Here is a 20,520-nt window from a genome sequence, read left to right on the forward strand (position 1 = left end):
TCAGGCTGCTTCTTGCTGTGTGACCTTGGGTCCGTTCTTAGCCTCTCTTAGCCTATGGCTCCTCCTTTAAACAGAGAAGAGTGATCGATTCATCACACTGAAAATCCCACAAAGCAGCAGCAAAAATGTAGGTGCCCCAAATAAAGAAAGAGCAAAAGCTATGGGCAGGCCACCCGCAGAGGCAGAAATAAAATAATCAGCACAGGAAGTCATAAAAAATTATGAAATACAAATTACACAGTAACAAGGTAGAACTCTGTATGCAATGGAGATGGGGCCACAGGCACAGGGCGACATGGGCTGGTCAGCAAACTCAGCCAGCTGCAGCCCTGGGCCAAGTTCAGTACTGATGGGCCCTCTGACCCAGCAACTCTGCCCCTGGTTGTAGCCCCAGGTCGTGTACACAGATGAATGAGAGCAATGTGGCATCTGTCCTCGGGAGAGTGTGCAGGGGCATGTGCTGCGATGGTCCCAGCCGTCCGATGCTGCATAACAAGCCACCCAAACACATGAGTTATTTACTCTGCTCGTGAATCTAACATTTGGACAGAGTGCAGTGACGACAGCTTGTCTCTACTCCCCGCCCCCCAGCCCAGCATCGGCTAAGTCAGCTTCCAGCTTGGGGTGGCCCAGTGTCCAGGGGTTGTAGTCATCTGGATATCTGCCCACGTTTGAGGTGGCTGCTGGTCAGCTGGCATCTCAGGGCTGTTAGAACAGCTATATGAGGCCCCTGCATCAGTTTCCTGTGGCTGCTGTAACAAAATACCACACTGGGTGGCTTAAAACAGCGGAAATGTACTCTGAATTCTGCATGACAGAAGTCAGAAATCGAAGCGTCGATGAGGCTGTGCTCCCTCATCTTGGGGAGATCCCTTCCTTGCCTTGTCCAGCTTCTGATGGCTCCTGTAATCCTTGGCTTGTAGCTGCATCACCCCAGTCACGGCCTTGGTCACCATATCCCTTCTCCCATATGTAGCTGTGTCTAAACGTCCCTCTTCTTGTAAGGCACCAGTCGCATTGAATATAGGGCCCCCCTAATCCAATATGACTTCATCCTAACATGATCACAACTGCAAACACCCTTCTTCTAAGACCCTATGTTCCCAGCTCCCAGGTGGACATGAATTTGGGGCACATTATTCAGCCCAGCACAAGGCCTCTCCGTGTGGCTGCTGACTTCCTCACAGCGTTGCGGCTGGGTTCCAAAAGTGAGCCTCTCAAGATAACAAGTTTTATGACTTAACCTGGGAAGCACACAAGGTCACTTCCATTCTATGGGTGGAGACAGGTGTGAAGCCCCGCCCAGGTTCGAGCCTCACTCAGAGGAAGAGCCCTGTTTCCCGAGTCAGGAGGACTGCGAGGATAACACAGCAGCGGGCACGGGTGCCTGCTGAGAGCAGGAGCGCAGGCGCGAGGCACAGGAGAATGCACTTACGACTCTGCACACGCAACGGAGCGTGCACGCCCACACACAATCCTGCACACTGGACAAGAACGCGCCTTCATTGAACCTCAAAGAACCCCCAGACGGTGCTCTCATGGACCGGCGGCTGACAGCCACAGGAGCACAGGAGGCAGAGCCCGAAGAAACAGACCCCGAGGTCGCCCCGCAAAGCCTGAGTTGTTTTTGTTGTTGTTACCTGAGTTTTGGTTTAAGCCGCGGTGAACCGGACCTCCTTGTGCCTAGCTTGAGCGCTGGCTCCGCCCCCCGGGAGTAGCCCCGCCCCTCCAGAGGATGCCCCACCCCTTTTCTGGCCAATCCCCATTAGGCACGCGGAGGGCCCCGCCCCGCGTCCCGGCTCCCAGCCGGGGCGCTCCCTAGCGCCTGGCAAGAGACAGGTGTGGGGCGCGGTTGCTCCGAGGCTCAGGGCCGCCTGGATGGGAGGGGCTGCTGGAACAAACCTTTATTGAGCGCCCGCTGTGGGGATTCGCCGTGAGCGGCACTGTGGGGAGACGGGCGACGCCGTAACAGGTGGCTGTACAGGTGCGTCGCGCAGGTGCTCGGGGCCGCCGGGGTTCTTCGGAGCTGATACGAGGCCCCGCCTCGCTCCGCGGGAACTCGCGCGGCCACGCCACCGGCCTGCCGTGTCCCCTGGGAGCCTTACGGCCACGCCCCCGGCAGGCCCCAACCACCCCGTGGTGGCCGAGGGGGCGGGGCCGGGAGTAAGCCCCGCCCCAAGCGTCACGGCCGAAGCCGATGGGCGGAGCCAGCTCCGGGCGGAAGCGCTCTGCTCGCGGACAGGCCGGAGCCGAGCGGCCCGCGCTTGGCGATCGCTGGGGACAGACAGGTAGTGGGTTCGCCTGCGGGGCCCACAGAACGATATGGTGGGCGACAGGTCTCAGTTCGGGATGTGGGACATCAGCTGGCGGGGCGTGTCTCCAGGAAAGTGGGCTGCTGTAGATACCGGGGGCCATTCAGCGGGCGAGGACAGAGTCGCCTGGCTGGAGGGGGACTTGTGGGTGCTGGGTGAGAGCTCTGGGGACGCACAGCTGGCAGGGAGGGGTCTCTGTTCCTAAAACCCAACCCCCGCCCGCCAGGATGGGCAGCAGCTCGCTCTCCGAGGACTACCGCCTGTGCCTGGAGCGCGAGCTGCGGCGCGGCCGCGCGGGCGTGTGCGGGGACGCGTCGCTGCGCGCCGTGCTCTGGCAGATCCTGGTGGAAGACTTCGACCTGCACGGGGCGCTGCAGGACGACGCGCTGGCGCTGCTCACCGACGGCCTGTGGGGCCGCGCCGACTTGGCCCCCGCGCTACGCGGCCTGGCCCGAGCCTTCGAGCTGCTAGAGCTGGCCGCTGTGCACCTGTACCTGTTGCCCTGGAGGAAGGAGTTCACCACCATCAAGGTAGGGCTCCCTGCCCAGGCCTCCGGGTTGGAGGTTCAGGTGTTCTCAGCCCCGTGGTTCTCCGCCTCAGAGCGCGCTGAGGGGTTTTAGGTGTGTTGGGGCAGCTCTGGGCCGAGTTCCCGCTGGGCACTGGCAGGGCTGAGAACATGGGGTGGGTGGAGGCCACCCCCCCCCCCCGTGCCTGGTTCCTGGGGGAGTCCTCCCCTTAAAGCTTGCATCACTACCCTCCCCAAAGTGGCTTCATAGCTCCAGTTGCCATAAAAATCACATAGGACAGGCTCACGATTTTATGGTCACTCTAATCCCTCCAGGATGTGGGCTGATGCCATTTATGGAGGACACCACGTGGGTGTTCCCCTATGAAGCAGGTAGGGGTTGGAGGGCCGGGCTAGGCTCAACCTAGTTTACCCCCCATTCCAGGTAGAGCTGTGCCCGGGGTAGCCCGGCCCCTCTAGGTGAGCTGTGGGCCAGCAGGAGGGGGCAGGTCACCAGGTGCTGAGCCGACTGGCAGTAGGAAGGTGATGATGTCAGTGGGCACGTGGGCGAGCTTCCTCCACCGGTTGCCATGGCGGCGGCAGCTTCTCTGGGGAAGGAGCTCGGGAGTCCCTGCTCCTGAGGACACCTGCTGGTTCTGGGCTTTCATTCATCTCTTCGGGCGAGAGAGTGTGTGGGGTGGGCACAGAGCCACCCCAGGGGAGTCTGGAAGCAGGATGCAGGCCTGCCTGAGGGGCACCCCTGGGCTTCCAGGGTGGGCAGGCCTGGATGGGGTCTGGTTCTGCCCCCGCCTGGCTGTGTGGCTTGGGGCAAGTTCCCTGTTCTCTCTGGACCCATTTCCTCCGTTGCCCAGTGGACACAAGGGTTGTCCAGTTCTAGGTCTGTTGTGGGGGGAGGCAAAGCCCTGAGCAAGCGCTCGCACGCAGCAGCGCTCCCTCTGCGGGGTCCCTGTCAGGCTGCAGCAGGGCAGGGTCACGGTCCCAGAGCCACGCTGCTCATCCTGCCGGGCCCCGTCACTGCCTTCTGGAAAGCACTCGCCCGTCCTAGTCCAGGGGCATACGGCACCTGAGCTCTGCTTTCCAGGTACCGTCCCAGAGAGCTTTCCCCACAAAGGCTTGCCACTGTCTCCAGCCGTGTGCCAGCCTACAGTGGCATGGTGACCACTGTCACGTGCGGCTGGCCGAGAGCCCTGGGGGAGGGTCGCAGAGTCTCTGGGGGTGCCCTGAGCTCCTGTTTTTAAACAGCTCCCTGGAGGGAGTGTCAGAGCAGTCAGGAACTCTCTGGTCACGAGGCACCACGTTGCCATCCAGAGTGAGGGTGGCGGCCCCTCAATCTCAGCCCGGCTCAGGCCTCAGGTCCGGGCTGCTGCTGACCCGGTCCCTCCCTTGCAGACCTTCTCAGGGGGCTATGTGCACGTGCTAAAGGGTGCCCTCTCGGAGGACCTTCTCATCCAGAGCTTCCAGAAGATGGGCTACGTGCCCAGGGACAACCACCGCCTCACGGTGACCGCTCTACCCCCAGCCTGCCAGCTGGTGCAGGTGGCCCTGGGCTGCTTCGCCCTGCGGCTGGAGTGCGAGATCCTGGGTGAGGTGCTGGCACAGCTGGGCACCAGTGTGCTGCCAGCTGAGGAGCTGCTGCAGGCGCGGCGGGCCAGTGCGGACGTGGCCTCCTGCGTGGCGTGGCTGCAGCAGCGGCTGGCCCATGGAGAGGAGCCGCCGCCCCTGCCCCTGAGGGGCTCCCCAGCTGTGTACCGGGCCCAGCTGGACCTGTACCGGGCCCTGCAGGAAGACGAGGGCTCGGAAGAGGCCAGCCTGTATGGAGAGCTCTCTCCCGGCCCGGGCTCACCGTCCTCGGAGCTGGCCTCCCAGCCTCTGCTCTGGGAGCAGAGTGCCAAACTGTGGGGCGCTGGGGGCGAAGCCTGGGAGCCCCTGGAGGAGACTGAGGTGTTGCAGCAAGCCAGCAGTCCTCCCTACGGGGTCCTGGAGGAAGAGCTGGAGCCCGAGGCTTTCTCCTTCATCTCACTGCACCGAGAGCTGCCAAGTCAGCCAGGGGACCTGGCCGCTCCCAAAGCCCTCAGGAGCGCTGGGCGGGTGAGCCCCCAGCACGTGCACGGGCCCATCCCCGAGCCCCCCGGCTACCAGGCGCACAGCTGCCTGGCCCCTGGCGCCCTGCCCACCCTCTGCTGCGACACGTGCCGCCAGCTGCACGCCGCCCACTGTGCCGCCCTGCCCGCCTGCCGCCTGGGCCACGTGCTGCGCGCGCTGCTCAGCGACACCCAGCAGCGCCTGTGGCTGCAGCGTGCACAGGTGGACACCCTGCTGTATGACAGCGCTGGGTCCCGGCCTTAGGCCCGGCAAGGCCCTGGCCAAGGGCTTTCCAGAGTCCGTCTCTGTGGTGCTTCTCTGGGCCTCGTCCCTCCTCAGGCCTGGGCCACTGCTGCCCGGGGCCAGGGGGCACAGCCCCGGCTCCCAGGCAGGAGGCAAGGTCGGGCCTTCCCAGACGCAGACCCAGGCCCGAACGTGCTGGGTGGACAGGTCTGACCTGCATCTGTGTCGTCACCAGAACCTGTCCCCGTGAAGGACCCCCATCTCCTCACCACCTTCCCCCACCCCACTGTAGGGGCCCAACACTCAGCTTATAGCCCTTGACCTGCACCCTGCAGGTCGTGACTTGGGACTTCCTATCTCCCTCCACGTGTGCAAGGAGACTCGGAGTTGACACGGAGCCCTGAGCTCCGCGGGGTCCAATCTTAGGGCTCTGCCAGGTGCATGGCTGACCTGGCCGTGGAGACCTGGCCCCTCCCTGGGAGTGTCACAGGCCCCCACTGAATGAGTACCAGCTAAAGGCTGGGCCACGTATCCTGGTCACAACTGTGCAGAGAGGCCGGCAGTCGACGGGTGGAGACGTGACCTCATCTCGCACCAGCAAGGTGTCCGGGCACCCCGGAGAACAGGCAGCACAAGGCAGGTGCTGACATCCGGGGCAGGCTATCACCCCACTCTGGGCAACTGGCGCCCCAGTACCCTCCCTGCTCTGCTCCCCAGTGTGCTGGCTTGGGAGGTGCGGGGCACGGTCTCGCAGGCTTCCCGCCCCAGGCCCAATGGGAAAGGCCTGGCCGGGCCCTCGGCAGCCACCACTGGGGCGGGTTCCCAAGGCCACGGCAGGCGGGGTCCTGGACACCACCAGCTCACAGACGAGCTGGGGGGTCTGCGTGCCTCGGCCCAGGCAGGTGCCACCCCTGTGCTCTCTCCTCACGGGGCCCTGCCCTCGTCCGTCCCTCCCCCCGTCTGTCCTTCCCAGCACGCGTATCACAGAGCAGAACTCCACAGCACATTAAAGGACACTGGACCCGTCGCACGTGTCAAGAAAGCTTTTATCTCCGAGTTCCTATCAGCACGAACCACACCCCTGCCGCCAGCCCAGCCAGCCTGGCTGTACCCTACGCCCCTCCTCACCTTGGGTCCTGCTAGCCCTGCCCAGGGGGTCACCACAGGCTCTCCCTGCCCCAGAAAGACCTTGGTGACCAAGCAAGGACACGAGTAGCCACGAGCAGTCTGCATATTTCAGTGAGTGTGGCAGCCGGTGAGACCGAGCACGGCCCAGGGCCTGGGAGGAGCAGCCTCAGGTGCCCAGGCCCTCCCGAGTGTGCCCAGCTGTCACCTCACGCCCACGCCCTGCTGTCCCAGGGCGGTGATGGGCAGAAGGAGCAGGACGCAGCGCGGCCAGCTGCAGCGGCTGGTCAGTCCCGGAAGCCCTCAGGGCCTGCAGCGCTTGCTCTGGCTCTCGGATGTGGCCGGGGCAGCCCGCTTGTTGCGGTGGTGGGGGAAAGTGGGCATGAGCTCCGGCTCGCAGGCTGTGGGGAGGGGCTGTCAGCACTGGGGAGTCTGAGCCCCTGGGGCCTCCCCCTGCTCCCCTCCCATGACCCTCAGAGGGTGTGTATGGCCAGCACCCAGCCCCGACCTGCCCAGGGCCCACAGCCCGAGTGATGGCCCTGCACTGGGAGCCATGACCAGCCTCGAGCTTGGGGCTCTGTGGGGCTCCATCCTGACCCCCCACCCTGGCTGTGCTGGGGTCTGGGCACTCACGTAGGGGCTTCTCCTTGAAGTAGGAGCTCTCCAGGCAGTCCCCGGCTGTCGCCCTGGAACACAGGGCCCCCCACCCCGTCAACACGGCCCCAGGCCTCCCTAAGGCTCAGAGCCCCAGCTCCCAGTTCCCCAAAGACAGAAGGGATCGGGGGCCCAGGGACCAACAGGAGCCTCAGAACGGGCTGCGTGACCTGGCCGGTCCGAGGCCACATGTCAAGCAGGCTGACCCGGTGGCAGCGTGGCCTGCTCTGAGACACCTGCGACGGGGACCAGCGGCAGGCACCCCCAGAGGCTGGGCCAGCACCTTTTCTTCGGGTCGTACATGAAGAGCAGGTGCAGCAGGCGCAGGCCGGCCTCCGACAGCCACGGGAAGCGGTGCTTCAGGTTGTTGTACGGCTGCTTCCTCAGGCTATACTGGCCGACCAGCGGCAGCTGCGAGAAGCCCTGCGGGGCGGGGCGGGCGACAGCTGAAGCCGCGGCTGTGGGCGCGGGGAGGGCGCGCAGGGGGGCAGGGCGCAGGTGGGCACGCACCGGCCAGATGTTCTCGCTGGGCGTCCCCAGCAGCTGCACGATCAGGTCCACCTGGTGGATCTCGGAAGTGCCGGGGAGGAGGGGCTTGTGGGCCAGCAGCTCGGCCAGGACGCAGCCCATGGCCCTGCGGGTGAGCAGGCTCTCACCTTCTGCACTGTGGGACAGGACCCGCAGAGGGCACACGGCTCCCATGGGCTAGGGTCAGAGGTCACAGTGGACCGACCGTGGGACCCAGCCTGTCTGGGTGACGAGAGCACGGCCTGCCTTCTGTGGACCTCAGGGCCAGGAGTCCGTGAAGGAGATCCCAGGCTTAGGCCCACCTCCTGGGAGCGGGGAGCCGTTAGAGACCCCAGCCCCGCTCCCGTCCCTACCTGCTCCCCCCTGACCTGCCCTGCCCTGATCTGCCCGAGGCCTGACCGCGGCCCCCACTGCTCACCACATGTCGATGCCGGTGGTCTGCGTGGCAGTGCCCAGCAGCAGTTCGGGGGCTCGGTACCTGCCGACGGAAGCACACCACCTCGTGTCCAGCCGGGGCCCCACAGGGCGCGGGGGACCTGCACCAGCCTGGGAGCCTGAGACGGCCTGGGTGATGCGGCTGCTGACCCCGACGTGACCGCCGCCTCCCTGAAAGCTCTCGCAGACACGGCGCACACAGAGGCCGCTGCTGCCGCTGAGCGGCTCCGGCGTGTGGCGGCGTCCCAGGTGTGGCAGACGACACTGAACCCTCAGCACTGACCGAGCGCCAGGTTCTAGAGATGGCGCCGACTGTCTCGTGGCACACGGCCTCTGCCTTCCACATCCTGCCCTGACCCACGCCCCTGCTCTGCCTTTTGCAAACACAGCGAGAAGTCACCTCAGAAAGCTCTGTGACGCGCCGTGCCAGTCAGGCGGGAGGGAGTGACCCAGGCGGCTTGGAGCCAGGCTGGGCCCCGGTGCCTTGGGCAGGGCGGCGGGTCCCTGGATGAAGCAGGCCCTCTGTGCCACCAGCCTTGCTGTGGCCCTTTCCCCGTGACAGCCCTGCTCTGCTGGAGCCGTTCCACACCCGCGAGGTCCTCTGCAGCTTCAGCATGGCACCCGAACCTTCCCTCCACCACGCACTCTCGGTCCCCGGGGACTCACCACAGAGTGACTACCTTCGGAGTCATTGGCTTCACTGGGATGCCATAGGCCCGGGCCAGGCCAAAATCCGCTGTGACAGAGACAAAAGGAGAGTGTCACCAGCAAGGGCTAACAAGTCGCCCTGTGGGGGCAACAGCTCTTAGCCTGCAGGGTGTTTATACAGACAGACCTGCCCCCCCTCAGGGCGGCACCGACCTCAGAGCCAGAACCCCGCACCCACCTGTCTTTACACAGCCCTTGTCGGTCATGAGCAAGTTAGAGACCTTCAGGTCCCTGCGAAAGAGACAGAGGTCCCAAGGGGTGAGCTCCCTGGGGTAGCCAGGTTGTCACCATCACGGTGACACTCAGGACACTTCCCCACACAGTAACTCCTATTGGAATCTCTCAACACAAGAGCAGGCGGTGCCAGGCGCTGGGCAGGCAGGGAGAGCGGCGCCATCGGCGAGTCTGAGGACGAGGCAGAGCCAGGTCCCCAGCCAGCTCTAACTGCCAGCCTCGCCGGCGGTCCCCACCCAGGGCTGTGCAGGCCACCCCGGGAAGCCCAGATCTCGGCCTGCAGGGTCCTCTGCTCCACCCCTCGATCCCCAGTCTCAGCCTCTCCTGGCACATGTCGCAGACCCCAGGCAGACCCTCCACTGCAGGACTTCTCAGAGCCTTGACCAGCCCCGGCATCAGCTCTGACGAGAAGGCAGGTACTGTCTGGTCCTGGATTCCCCAAGGAGCAGTGAGAGAGCCCCCTGCCCCGAGGCTGCGTCTGCTCCTGCTCCTCTCCTGGACACTAGGCAGTGATGCGCTGGAAGCCAGAGTCAGTCCTGGCAGTCACCCTTCCCCCATGCCAAAAACCAGCATAAAGGTCCCCAGGCCCCGCCCCATCCAGAGCCCAGCCCACCTGTGGATGATGAAGTTCCGGTGCAGGTACTGGAGGCCCCGGAGCACCTGCAGCGCGATGCACTTGACCTGCACAGAGGGCAGGGCAGTCAGGGCAAGCCCTGTTTGGTGCAAAAGCACTAAATGAGGACCCATGAAGGCGCCGCCCCCCCAACGTCGCACCTGGGCCTCTGAGAAGGGCGTCGGCATGTTCTCCAGAAGGCTGGCCAGGTCTTGCTCACAGTAACCCATCACCAGGAATATGCTGAAGAAATGGGGAGGACACATGTCACACCACGCAACCCCCGCCCCCACCGGGGCTGGGCAGTGAGCTCAGCAGGGCCAAGCGTGCAGGGCAGGCAGACCGCTCACCTCTCTAGGTGGTTCCCCACGACCACCTCCTTCAACTCCACGATATTGGGGTGGCGAAGGCGCAGGAGCAGGGTGATCTCTCGAAGGCTGCTGATGGGGACCCCTGCAACCAGACATGGCCTCAGCAAACCCCCCTGACAGCTGGGACCCCTGCAGCCAGCCACCTCAGTGAGCCTCCCGCCTGCCCACGTCAGGCCTCAGCGACGCCCAATCCTAAGACTGTCCGGGCTCTGACTGCAACCTCTGGAGAGCCGAGGCCGTCCCAACAGGCACCTTTAACCCCCTTCCCTCGCCACGTGCCAGGCTGCAGCTCCGAGGGACCACTGGCTCGGCGGGCCGGCCCTGAGCGCAGAGCTCTGTGCCCGCAGGCAGCCAGGGCAGTGTGGGGCACACAGAGGCTGCTGGCCAGGACTTGGTGGGGAAGGCCGGTGGCGGGGCCGGGCGGTGAGAGCGGAGACAGGTGAGCCGGCCACCACACGGAAGAGCCGCACGGGGCTCAGGGGAGCCGAAGCCCAGAGTGCGGGGCCCGCCACGCGGACACCCTTGGAGCTGGCATGCACTCGGCACCCAGGGACCCCTCCCCCGGGAGCCCCTGGCAACTGCACGTGGCCCAGGGCCCCCGCCCTGCTCACCGTCCTTCTCCTTGTCCATCCGCACTTTCTTCAGGGCCACGATCTCGTCCGTCTGGGTGTCCCGGGCCCGGTCTGCAGGGGGAACCTCTGTGACAGACTCTAAGCCAAGACGCATCCTCCTGCCGCGCCCCAGCCTCCTCCGGAAATCCGGGGGTTCCCTCCCTCTCTCTCTTTGGCCCCCCTAGACACGTGCCCCCGTGGAATGCTCCTCTGGGCCGGGTGCTGGGAGCCCAGCGGGAACAAGCTCCCTGCAAGTTCCCCTCCTAGTCAATATGCAGACCACTGCTTTGTGCTGGCACCACGCTCTAACAGCACGTGAGGTACTTTATGTAGGAAAAGAGATATTTCGTGCAAAGAAGGCTCCCCAGAGCATTGAGCTGATGTGTGCAGACTCCGCACACTTAGCAGCAGGAGCGCCCGATGCTGTGGCTCGGCTGCGTTCAGAAGTGCTGCACTCGGATGCTCCAACAGCTGCGGCCACTCGAGGGGCCACACCAGCCATCTGACGCTTCGTCGTTCAGACAGGTAATCGCTGGCACAGGCTTCTGCACGGCTGCGGGCAGCGGTGCTGACCTCCCTCCAGCCCCAGCGCAGCTACGACGGGACTCCACCAAGCCCCAGGCCTCCCACGCGGGCCACTCACACACGATGCCATAGGTGCCTTCCCCGATGCGGTTCAGCTTCTCAAACTCCTTCACACTGCGGCACCGGCCCAGCTGAAAGAGAGGGGTGGGGGCAGGGCGGGGAGATGGCAGCTAACGGAACAACTCGAGACGAATACCTCGCACTTCATCTGTACTGAGGAGCCCACTCATGCCCTGCTCACCAAAGAGAAAGGTGACCACACACCTAGGCTTTTCAGGAGAGAAAAGGGGGTCGATGAAACTGGGTCAGACACTTCGAAGGTATTATCAAAGGAAGCCTAGCCACTCCCTTCCAACCCATGGCCCAGATGTACACTGTCTAAGTAACCATAGCCAAGTACGGGTAAAATTAGTTCAAAAATAAAAAGTTCATTTCCTCAGCTGCACTAGCTGTTAAGGGATCAAGGATTCCATGTGCTCAGAACAGTTCCGTCATCACTAATGGACTACTGAATAGCACTTCTCTACATTATGCCCTGGAGATGGAAAAACTTGAAAATCTTCATCTGGTGTCCACCAGATGCGGCGGAAATGTTTCTATGGCAGAGACCAACTGTCCCCAACATTCGGACATTACTTCAAGTTATGAAACACTGCCCAGTGGCATGTAGCCACACGGTTGAGGGCCCTATTTCCTAGCCTTCCTTGCAGCCAGTTATGACCACGTGACTAAATTCTGGCCAATGGGATGTGAGTGGAAGGGCCAAGTGTGCCTTCCTGATCAAAGGGAGCGGCTGCTGCCCACTTGAGGCCGGCTGAGATTTGGATGAACAACAAGACACACAAATTGAGAGCCTGGCCCACCTTGTGGAAAATGGCTGCCTCTCTCCGCAGTATTAGGGGAGAGAGAATTAAAGTCCTGTACTTACAACACTGTTTTAGGGCTTCTGACACCCAAGGAACCGAGTCGGAATCACCTGGACTTGCACGAAGCCCATCTGTGATCTCACCTCAACCTCTTCGCACTAACCCACTTCTCACATCCTTTGTGACTTTGCCCCTGCTGCTCCCTCTCTACATCTGGCATGCCACATCTCCTTATTTCTGCGTCCCCAAATCCTAGTCGCACTTCCTGGCGCAGCAGAAATGCCACTCCTTCCACAACTTTTTCCTGGTCCAGGGGTGAAAAGAATTCTTTCTCAGAAATGCTGGTAGCTCTGTCCTGCAGCACCTACTACCGGGCGCTCTGCACTGTCCTCAACTGGGTAGTCTTAACTCCCCTTGGGGAGCATGGTTCCCAGCACTTCGCTGCACCGCGCTCCAAACGGAGCAAGCACCTGCTGCCTGAGTGACGGACGATGGCCAGCGGGTGGCTCAAGGGTGGCTCCTGTCGCGTACTCAGCCGAATGATCCCTACTGGATACGTGACTTGGCTTTTCAGAGCAGCATTAAGTCCGCCAGGCTGCAAACCTGTCCCCGTACCAGCTGTCTGCCTTGGTGAAACCACTCGACGCTCCTAAGCTCCACTTCCGCCTTTGCAAACGGTACCTGCCGCAGTTACTGAGAGGCCTAAGGACAGTGGCGCAGGTAGAGGCCCGCACAGAGCAAGGCGCAAACGGAAGCTGCCGGGTTACAGGTGGGGCCCGGCCCGACCCATTTAAAGCCCAGGGGGAGACCCCGCCTCCAAGGCGTCCCGCGGGAACCCGCCTTCGCGCACGTGCTCCCGGGTCGGCCTGCAAAGCGTCCCGGGCGCGACGCCGGGAGACGCCCGCGGTGCAGCACGGGGCGCGCTCTTCCCGGGCCGGCCGGGCGGCGACCACGACCCCGGGTCCCGCGCGCCTGGCGCCGCCGCAGGGCCGCGACGCCGAGGGCCCGGGGCGTTGCGGGCCCCCCAGAGCGCCTCCACGCAGCGCACCCTGTGTTCTGGCGGCACTGTGAAGAAGCCTTCCTTACGGATACACTTCAAACGGATCTGCTCCGGGGCGGCCTCCGGCTCCCCCATGCCCAGCGCGGCGCCGCCTCCCGCGCGCGCAGGCGCAGACGGGCGTCCGCGGCGCAGGCGCGGCGTCTACTTCCGGGGCGTCGCCGTTGCCTAGGGAACCGCGGGCCGCCGCGGACCTGGGCGCCCGCGCGCACCGCGGCTGCGGGGCCTCCCGCCTGTCTTCGGCTTGAAGCGCGGCGCCGAGCGACGGCCGCGCGGGGAAGAGGCGGAGTCCGCGGGGCCGGCGAGGGGCCGGTCGGGTGCCGCTGCCGGGGGAGCCACGCTCGGGGCGAGCGGCCGGGGCTGGCGCGCTGTCCCTGCGGCCACGCGAGGGCGGCCTGGAGCCGCGCACGCACGGCGCTCGGGCGCGACGACGGGCCTGCCGTGGCACCGCGGGGTCACCCGCCTTGTGCTGGGGCCGTCGGGCTCTGCCCTCGCGGGTCGTGCCCGCTAGCTGGAGGCCGGCAGACAAGGGCAGCGAAGCAGAAGGCCGGAGGGCAGGCGCGCTAGGCAGAAAACGGGACGTGTGCGAGGGACGCGGCCTGAAATGAGAGTGCCAGGACGGGCCTCCTGCGGAGGGGACCGTGCGGGGACGGCTGAGATAGCGACGTGTGAAGGACATTTGATAATTATGAAATTAATCGTAATGAGTCTAAATCATTTTTCATTTAAACTAATTCAGTTAACTCTAGCTTTAAAATGTCTTAATTTTAGAGTTGACGTTCAAAATGATATTCGTTTCAGATATACAGTGTAGTGATTAGACACTTGTAGCCCTTACGGAGCCATTTCGGCAGCTCCGGGCCCCACTCGGGTTTTACATTACCGTTGACTGTCTTCCCCACGCCGCACTCCACACGCCCGTGGCTGTCTCACAGCTGCCAGTTTGTGCCTCTTGATCCCTTTACCTTTTCACCGAGGCTCACAAGCCGCCTCCCGTCTGGCAGCCATCAGTTCATTCCAGCCTTTTTGAATTCATTCACAAGCCAAGCTTACAGCTAATGATGAGATCGGAATTTGTGCCATGGTAGATATAGTTTTTAGATTAATCAAGATGCTCGGGGTAGGGGTAGGAGGAGGGCAATTTCGAGGTCAAATAACAGCAATGTAATGGCTGCTAGAGAGTTAATGGAGAAGGCCGGGTGTGCTGACCCTACGGGGTCAAATTCACATTTGTATGGCTTGATTGTTCTGTATATGTAGTTGGGTCAATCAGAACATATAAATAAATGTGTTGACTAAATATAAATCATGACGCTAATAACATGTTAGCAAACAATGTCAACAGATTTATTACCCTATCTCGGGTTATACCGAAACTGATTGAAGTCAGTTGTACTATTTAGTACTAAAGGAACGTAGTCCTCACCAACAGACACAGAGGGCGGGCAAAGCCTGCTGACCACCCTAGCAGCCAAGGAAGTGGACACACTGTCACCTGACTAAACATGACCAGCCAGTGCAGGGCACTCTCTCCAGCCTGACCTGAGCACTGCTGGTTGGGTGGACGGCCATGGGGGTCCCCTGGATGGCCCTCACCACAGGAGCCCTCATTCACAACCCTGGGCAGCTCTGACGAGGCCACGCCCAAAGTTCTAAGTGCCACGCTGTCGCCCCCGCCCCACAGTCTAGGAGCTTTGGGGCCTCCACGGCGACCGTGTGCTTCCCTGCTCTGGAACGTGACACCTGAGAGCCCCGCCTTTGTCCAGGTGTGGGGGCACATGTCCCTGCCAATAGCCTCCTCAGACTCACCGCACACTCCAGAAGCCAATGGAGAAGTTCGTTGCCCACTGAGGGTGAGAGATGCCAGCGGGGCCGTGCTAACTTACTCATTTCAAGTCACTCAAGAGTCACTCTCATTCTCGCCCAAGATGCCAGCAGCTCTGGGGTGAGGCAAGACAGAGGTGGTCAGTGAAGGGTGCCTGCAGTTTCACACAGGGCAGGGCGGCCCTCTGGCCATTGTGGCCGAGACTCGGCACAGGAATGAGGACAGCCACTCGGGGGCGGCCGTTTATTCTTTGGTTGGTAGATTATAGGCATCCACTGTGCTGGGGTTCCTGTGTCGGGAGTAGGCGCCCCATTCGGCCTGCTCCCGGATGGTTGTCTGCTCTTCGCTTCCGATGGTGTTGCTGATCAGGGTCTCGTTGGAGGCTGTAGTGATCGTGATCTGTGGGATGACAACCTTCTTGCTCGACTTTACCTTTACGTCAGGTTTCTCTAGAGGAAAGAAAACACCCATGAAGTTAGTGAGTCTGTGGGAAATCTCTTCCGTAAAGCAGGCATCTGTGGTTGGCCCAGGAGTTCGACTCATAGTTCAGGAAAAATAAATGGGCCTGGCTGAAAGCAGTCCAAACTGTTGGTGGGCATCCACACCTCCAATTAGACGTCTCCTTCCAGACAGCGAGCAGGAGAGCCACCGGGCCCAGGTGCAGGGACAGGGAGAGGCCACGAAGGCAGGGCCTGCATGCCCCACAGCTGAAGATTCAGGGGCACAATTTGCAAAAGTTTCAAGGTTGGGGGCAAGCTCTCTGTACAGAACTTAGAATGCTGCAGAGATGGGCTTTTCATTTTTTCAATTAGAGTTGACATTCAGTATTATTTCATGTTTCAGGGATACAGCCTAGTGGTTAGACATTTTTATGACTTACGAAGTGGTCCCCCTAGTGGCCACCTGGCACCACACAGTTATTACGGTATTTACTGGACTGAGTCCCTGTGCTCCGCCTCACATCCCTGGGACTGTTCTGCAGAAGCGGACGTTCTGATGTCGGCCTCCACGTTGTCTCAAACTGGTTATGGTTGCGACGGATGCATCTAACTTGTCAAATGTTTAGTTTGCCAAATGTCACAAAAGACAAAAGCACAAGGTCCTGTCCGCTCCCCAGGGGTGACAAGTTCAGGCCTCGGGAAAAGCGCTGCTGACAGGGCTGCCTCTCTGTGCCACGTCCACACGCATCGTCAGGCGCTCGGTACCTACTGGCTCACACTGCTCCTACCGCTTTGCCCACTTAACACCTCGTGGACCCGGCCACACTGGGGACAAGTTGTTGCCCTTCTGTGCCAGACGGCGTGGCAGACACCATGCTGAGCCCAAGTGTATCGACGGTGAGTTAATGGCCCTCCGCGAGCTTCTGGCCTGCGTCTTCCAGAGCACAGGAAGGTGGTCACCTGCCCCAGGCCGGTGGCAGAGGGATCTGGAGCCCTGTCAACCTCCCACGCCACACCCACAGCTCCCCCGTCTCACCCGCTGTGGAATGACGGTGGCCTGTGCTGGGCACGGGGACACCTTCATTTTTATTTTTATCATTAAACCCCAAACTGTCAGCATATTGTGCATTGAATTTAAATTGGGGAGCTCATTTCTTCACATCGATGTATATAAGCTTTTCATATCTTACTTAAAAGGTTATGGGCATTGAATTAAAAAGAACACGTGTTGATTAGAAATCGCATATGGCAAGAGTCTCCTTGCAGACCACCCAGGCATGCAGCAGGGTGGAGGCCGAGCCTTCGAGTGGAGTACTTGGCTTGACTCTGTTGCAAGAAGCGACACTCTTTGTGGGTCCAGGACTGTCTGCAGGGATGCTTGCAGCTCCTCTCACGTGGTAGAATTTCTTTATAATTTTTTAAAAACTGCAATTGACATGGTGGCTTCTTCACAGCCACTTCACACCTTTCTTGAAAGGCCTCTCTGATCACCCAGGATAAGCTCCATTTCAATTACTCAAAAGCAGGGGGTTACTAACAGGAGTGACATGCATCCTGTTCACGGGTCCCGCCCAGACCCACTGGCGGGGGTGGGGGGGTGGGGGGTGGTGGTGCGGGTTCCCTGAGAATTCAGCCTGCCCCCCACAGCGTCTCCAGGAGTCACCAGGAGTCACACCTCTACCACCGCTGGGTCAAAGTTCTCCTGTCTTGCGTATTCTCTGGCTTCTCACTTATGATGCGAATATTTTCTGAGCTTCCCACTTGTTTTACATTTCTTTACAGAGAAATTGGGGACAGATTTTACATTTTCATGTAGTCAATCCCTCACTGTTTCCTTTTAATGTCTTTGTGTTGAAGCTTAGGAAGGTGTCCCCCAATGAGGAATGAGATTAGAACTTTCGTCTTACGTTTTTGCAGTCACTTTTTATATCCATTCTTATCCATCTGGAATTTATCTGAGCATACAGCAGGTGAGGATCCAACTTCTGTGTTCCCTTAAAACGGGAAGCAACGTTCGGTGTCATTTATTGCGCGGTCCTTCCTCTTCCCACTCGGCTTGTGGTGCCACTGGTCTTACACACATGCGCCTACACGCACCCACGCGCGGGGCTCGTGTGCGTCTGCGTTTTCAATTCCATTGGTCTGCTATTCTTGTTCTGGGACTATGTGAATCTAATTATTAGAAATTTTGACACATTTTTAAACTTTTATTTTGAAATGATAAATTCACAGAAAGCTGCGAAGCAGCACAGAGGTCGCGCGGACCCCCACCCGGCCTCCCCCAGGGGTGGCACCTCAAAACTCCCGCACGAGGCTCATGCCGGGCGCCGGCCCTGGCAGTGTGTGCCGTCCCGTCCTGTCACCTGCGACCGCCACCGAGGTCGACACGGAGCTGTCCATCCCCGCAGAGACCTGCCGCACGATGCCAGTGCACGGCCACCCCCTGCCCCCTGTGCCCTCCGCCCCGCCATCCCTAGCACCTGGCCACCGCCGGTCTGTTCTCCACCTCTGTGATTTTGTCGTGTGGAGAATGTCATGTAACGGGAATCATATAACACGTGACCCTTGAAATTGGCCTTTTTCACTCAGCATATTTTGAATAGCTGATAAATGTTCCTTAAGTTTCTCTTTTCAAAACTTTCCCGCAATTAAGCATACTCTGCCTTAAAAAGGTAACTCATGGGCATTTCCAGACGCATAACGAGCATAACGAGCACCATGTGTGCATCCGGTATTTCCAATATTGGATCAATCAATACGTGGTCATTTTGTTTTGCCTATCAGTTGTTTTTCTTCAAGCAAATTCGAGACACCTAACTTTATCCATAAATAACACAGATAAGGATTTTTTTTAGCATAACCACAATGCATTGTCACATCCAAGAAAACTATTATTCACCCTTTACTATCATCTAATACCCAATGTGATTATCTCAAGAGTGACTTTGCTGGGTCCACACACTGCACTCAGTTTATAGTCCCTCAAGCCTTGTTATAAAAGTCCTCTCTGCTAAGGACTGAATATCTGGCCCCCCTTCCCCCAATTCACATGTCGAAGGCCTGCCCGGCAGTGTGACGGTGTTCAGAGGCGGGGCCTCTGGGGGGTTAGGTTTAGACGTAGTCACCGCAGTGCAGGCCCCATGGTGGGACCAGTGCTGTTTGCAAGGAGGGGAGAGCACAGTCCTCTTTTCTCTAGACGGCCAGGAGTGTCCCCGCAGGAGCCAAATCGGCGGCACCAGGTGGTGGGACTCCCAGCCTGCAGCATTATGAGACATGTCTAAGCCCCCAAGTCTGCGGTGCTTTGTTATAGCAGCTGGAACTAAGACACCCTCTTTTTTGTTATTTGTACAAACATTGGGGTCATTTTTTTTCAGTAGAATTGCCAGCATTTGGGAACTGGCTGACTGCAAACGTGTGGCCTGTGAGCCTCTATGATGCGCATGCTGTGGGTTTCCCGTACACACGGAAGCGCACGTGCAGGAGTAGAGCTGTCTGTGCCACACACGGCTGCCAGCTGAAAACTCAAGGTCAGCCCGCACGCCAGCCGCGGCACGCACCCTCGGTTCTCGTCACCGCCGCCGCGGGACGGCACACCGCAAACCGCCGCAGCCTACGACAGCATCGTTTTCTCAACTTTATGGGTTGGGAATTCAGGAGGGGTTCAACTGGGCGGTGGTCACGGTTTTCCCAGGTGACTGCAGTCAGGTGTTGTCTGGGGCTACACAGCTACCAGGGGCCAGCTCAGGGTTCCAGTGAGCCAGGCAGGACGGCCCCACCTGTCAGGGCCCAGGGCCACATTCTTTTGGTTACAAGTCAAGCCAAGCCACAGAGATTTAAGGAGAGGGGCAGAGGCCATCCCCCAGGTGGAAGGAGGGTCAAGGACACATCATCAAACACGCAGGACCGGAGTGTGCCCATCTTTGGGAAACACGTCAGCCCCACACACACTCCCCGCCTGCAGTGAACTCAGGCGCTGTCCTCATCCACCACATCCATTTCTACCGAAACGGGTGCAGCTCCACGAGACAAGCACCTGTGAAGATCCCATGCCTCTTTCCAGGCATACTTCACACAAGATAAAATGCGGTTAGGTGTCCAGCTGGGTGAGTGTTCACAATTGCACACACCTGTGTAACCACCCAACACAGCGCGGGCTCTGCCACCCCCACGTACAGATCCCGCAGGCCAGTCTCCTGCCAGCCAGCCCAGCCCAGTGCAGCGGGCACCCTCCGATCTCTACTCCATGGCAGTAAGCTTACCTTCAACACTTGTACTGTACACAGAATTCCTGGCTTGTTGGAACTCTCCATGTCCCTAAAGCTTTTATGGTATTAGATTAATTAAAGAAACTTTGACTTCCAAAAGATCTAACTTCAAAATTCCTCAGCTTTAAAACACAGATGTGGAAGAGGAGACCCTGCCCCCACCCAGTTCAGATGTCCTTCCCGGCAGACTGTCCTTCTTCACTGTGCACCACTGAGCCCCTCGGGACTACCTGTGATGCACCTATCACTTGGCAACTTCCCTAAACCTTTACTAACCTGCTATTTCCTGCCTGGAGTTCTGCGCCGGCACCTTCTATGTGAAGGCCATGAAACCCGTCCACCGTAAGGTCGTGCCCCCTGCTCTCAGCACCCCGTTGCTTTGGCCCTGTTCACCTCATCCTCAAGCTCCTGGAAGCTGCAACCTCGGGTGGGCGCTCCGGGCGGGGCCTACCTTCGACTGCCAACGCAGGCCGCTGCTGCTGGGCCGTGCCTCTGCTCTGAGAGAAGCCCTCCGCAGGCTCAGTGTCTGGAGGCTTCTCAGACTCTTGGGGATGCCTGTCCATCGACCTTTGCTTAGGCTCTGGGACTGGACAGGTACACCCCTTCTTTTGCTCCTCACCTGGAACATATGGATAATCAATTAGACCTACGATTGACCGAATCTCGGGCACTGGATCCATCCTTTGTTTGCCTGCCTTGGTTCAGAATGAAATGATAGCTGGAAAGGCTTGGGTCACTCCATTTCCCTAAACACGGATACGTCCACGGACGGAGAGAGTCCTGAGGCACGGTCATCGGAGAGGACTCGGCGCAGGCGGCGTGTGCAGAGGCGGGGCGCCCGGCACCCCCAAGCCCCTCGCGGGAGCGCACCCCGCTGGCGGCGCGGCGGCCCTTTACCTTTCCCGGGTCTGGGTTTGCTGCTGCAAAGCCCCATAGGTGGGCCCAGCCCCGCCGCTCGGGCCGGGCGCCGGCACCTCGCGGGCGCGCGCCCGACTGCCTCACAGAGGCGGCCGCCCCGCGGGGCCCGCGCGGTCGCCACG

At 60.5% G+C, this 20,520-nt stretch overlaps 3 protein-coding genes across 9 annotated transcripts; 1 reads left to right on the plus strand and 2 right to left on the minus strand.

Annotated features, from left to right (window-relative positions):
• The first annotated feature begins 1,807 nt into the window (after positions 1 to 1,807).
• Positions 1,808 to 6,189, plus strand: SPATA2L (spermatogenesis associated 2 like). 3 transcript variants are annotated; one of them, XM_016128964.2, is made up of 3 exons: positions 1,808 to 1,984; positions 2,539 to 2,842; positions 4,228 to 6,189. In XM_016128964.2, exons 2-3 carry the CDS (start codon positions 2,540 to 2,542, stop codon positions 5,182 to 5,184), a joined length of 1,260 nt encoding a protein of 419 aa, XP_015984450.2. In that variant the 5' UTR covers positions 1,808 to 1,984; position 2,539; the 3' UTR covers positions 5,185 to 6,189. The 3 variants fall into 3 exon arrangements, with proteins under 3 accessions (XP_015984450.2, XP_015984449.2, XP_036087088.1); XM_016128963.2 differs by lacking the exon at positions 1,808 to 1,984 and adding an exon at positions 2,183 to 2,288; XM_036231195.1 differs by lacking the exon at positions 1,808 to 1,984 and adding an exon at positions 2,244 to 2,325.
• Positions 6,190 to 6,191: 2 nt separating this feature from the next.
• On the minus strand, positions 6,192 to 13,071 carry CDK10 (cyclin dependent kinase 10). Of its 4 annotated transcripts, none has more exons than XM_016128965.2 (13): positions 12,942 to 13,071; positions 11,086 to 11,158; positions 10,443 to 10,514; positions 9,811 to 9,913; positions 9,622 to 9,703; positions 9,461 to 9,528; positions 8,792 to 8,844; positions 8,572 to 8,641; positions 7,889 to 7,948; positions 7,453 to 7,576; positions 7,226 to 7,365; positions 6,922 to 6,974; positions 6,192 to 6,689 (listed from the first exon to the last, which is right to left on the minus strand). In XM_016128965.2, the coding sequence occupies exons 1-13, from the start codon at positions 13,026 to 13,028 to the stop codon at positions 6,592 to 6,594; spliced, it is 1,083 nt and encodes a 360-aa protein (XP_015984451.1). In that variant the 5' UTR covers positions 13,029 to 13,071; the 3' UTR covers positions 6,192 to 6,591. The 4 variants fall into 4 exon arrangements, with proteins under 4 accessions (XP_015984451.1, XP_036087089.1, XP_036087091.1 ...); XM_036231196.1 differs by having other exon boundaries at positions 7,453 to 7,606; XM_036231198.1 differs by having other exon boundaries at positions 7,453 to 7,606; positions 12,980 to 13,038.
• A 1,202-nt stretch (positions 13,072 to 14,273) lies between these two features.
• On the minus strand, positions 14,274 to 20,478 carry SPATA33 (spermatogenesis associated 33). 2 transcript variants are annotated; one of them, XM_016128969.2, is made up of 3 exons: positions 20,378 to 20,478; positions 19,932 to 20,099; positions 14,274 to 15,224 (listed from the first exon to the last, which is right to left on the minus strand). In XM_016128969.2, the coding sequence occupies exons 1-3, from the start codon at positions 20,412 to 20,414 to the stop codon at positions 15,019 to 15,021; spliced, it is 411 nt and encodes a 136-aa protein (XP_015984455.1). In that variant the 5' UTR covers positions 20,415 to 20,478; the 3' UTR covers positions 14,274 to 15,018. The 2 variants fall into 2 exon arrangements, with proteins under 2 accessions (XP_015984455.1, XP_015984454.1); XM_016128968.2 differs by lacking the exon at positions 20,378 to 20,478 and having other exon boundaries at positions 19,932 to 20,371.
• Positions 20,479 to 20,520: the final 42 nt, after the last annotated feature.

The sequence above is a fragment of the Rousettus aegyptiacus genome, unplaced genomic scaffold, assembly GCF_014176215.1.
Source record: "Rousettus aegyptiacus isolate mRouAeg1 unplaced genomic scaffold, mRouAeg1.p scaffold_m13_p_14, whole genome shotgun sequence".
Taxonomy (NCBI): Eukaryota; Metazoa; Chordata; class Mammalia; order Chiroptera; family Pteropodidae; genus Rousettus; species Rousettus aegyptiacus.

Bases quoted from the DNA above. Each gene is read 5' to 3' on its own strand.
- SPATA2L (XM_016128964.2), top strand. From the start codon at position 2,540: ATGGGCAGCAGCTCGCTCTCCGAGGACTACCGCCTGTGCCTGGAGCGC. The intron at 2,843-4,227 runs GTAGGGCTCCCT...CCTCCCTTGCAG, and splicing joins AGGAGTTCACCACCATCAAG to ACCTTCTCAGGGGGCTATGT.
- CDK10 (XM_036231196.1), bottom strand. From the start codon at position 13,028: ATGGGGGAGCCGGAGGCCGCCCCGGAGCAGATCCGTTTGAAGTGTATC. The intron at 8,642-8,791 runs GTGGGTGCGGGG...TCTCTGTCACAG, and splicing joins CAAGGGCTGTGTAAAGACAG to CGGATTTTGGCCTGGCCCGG. The intron at 7,607-7,888 runs GTGAGCAGTGGG...CCTGTCCCACAG, and splicing joins ACCACCGGCATCGACATGTG to TGCAGAAGGTGAGAGCCTGC.
- SPATA33 (XM_016128968.2), bottom strand. From the start codon at position 20,160: ATGGATCCAGTGCCCGAGATTCGGTCAATCGTAGGTCTAATTGATTAT. The intron at 15,225-19,931 runs GTAGGCCCCGCC...TCTTTCCTCTAG, and splicing joins GCCTGCGTTGGCAGTCGAAG to AGAAACCTGACGTAAAGGTA.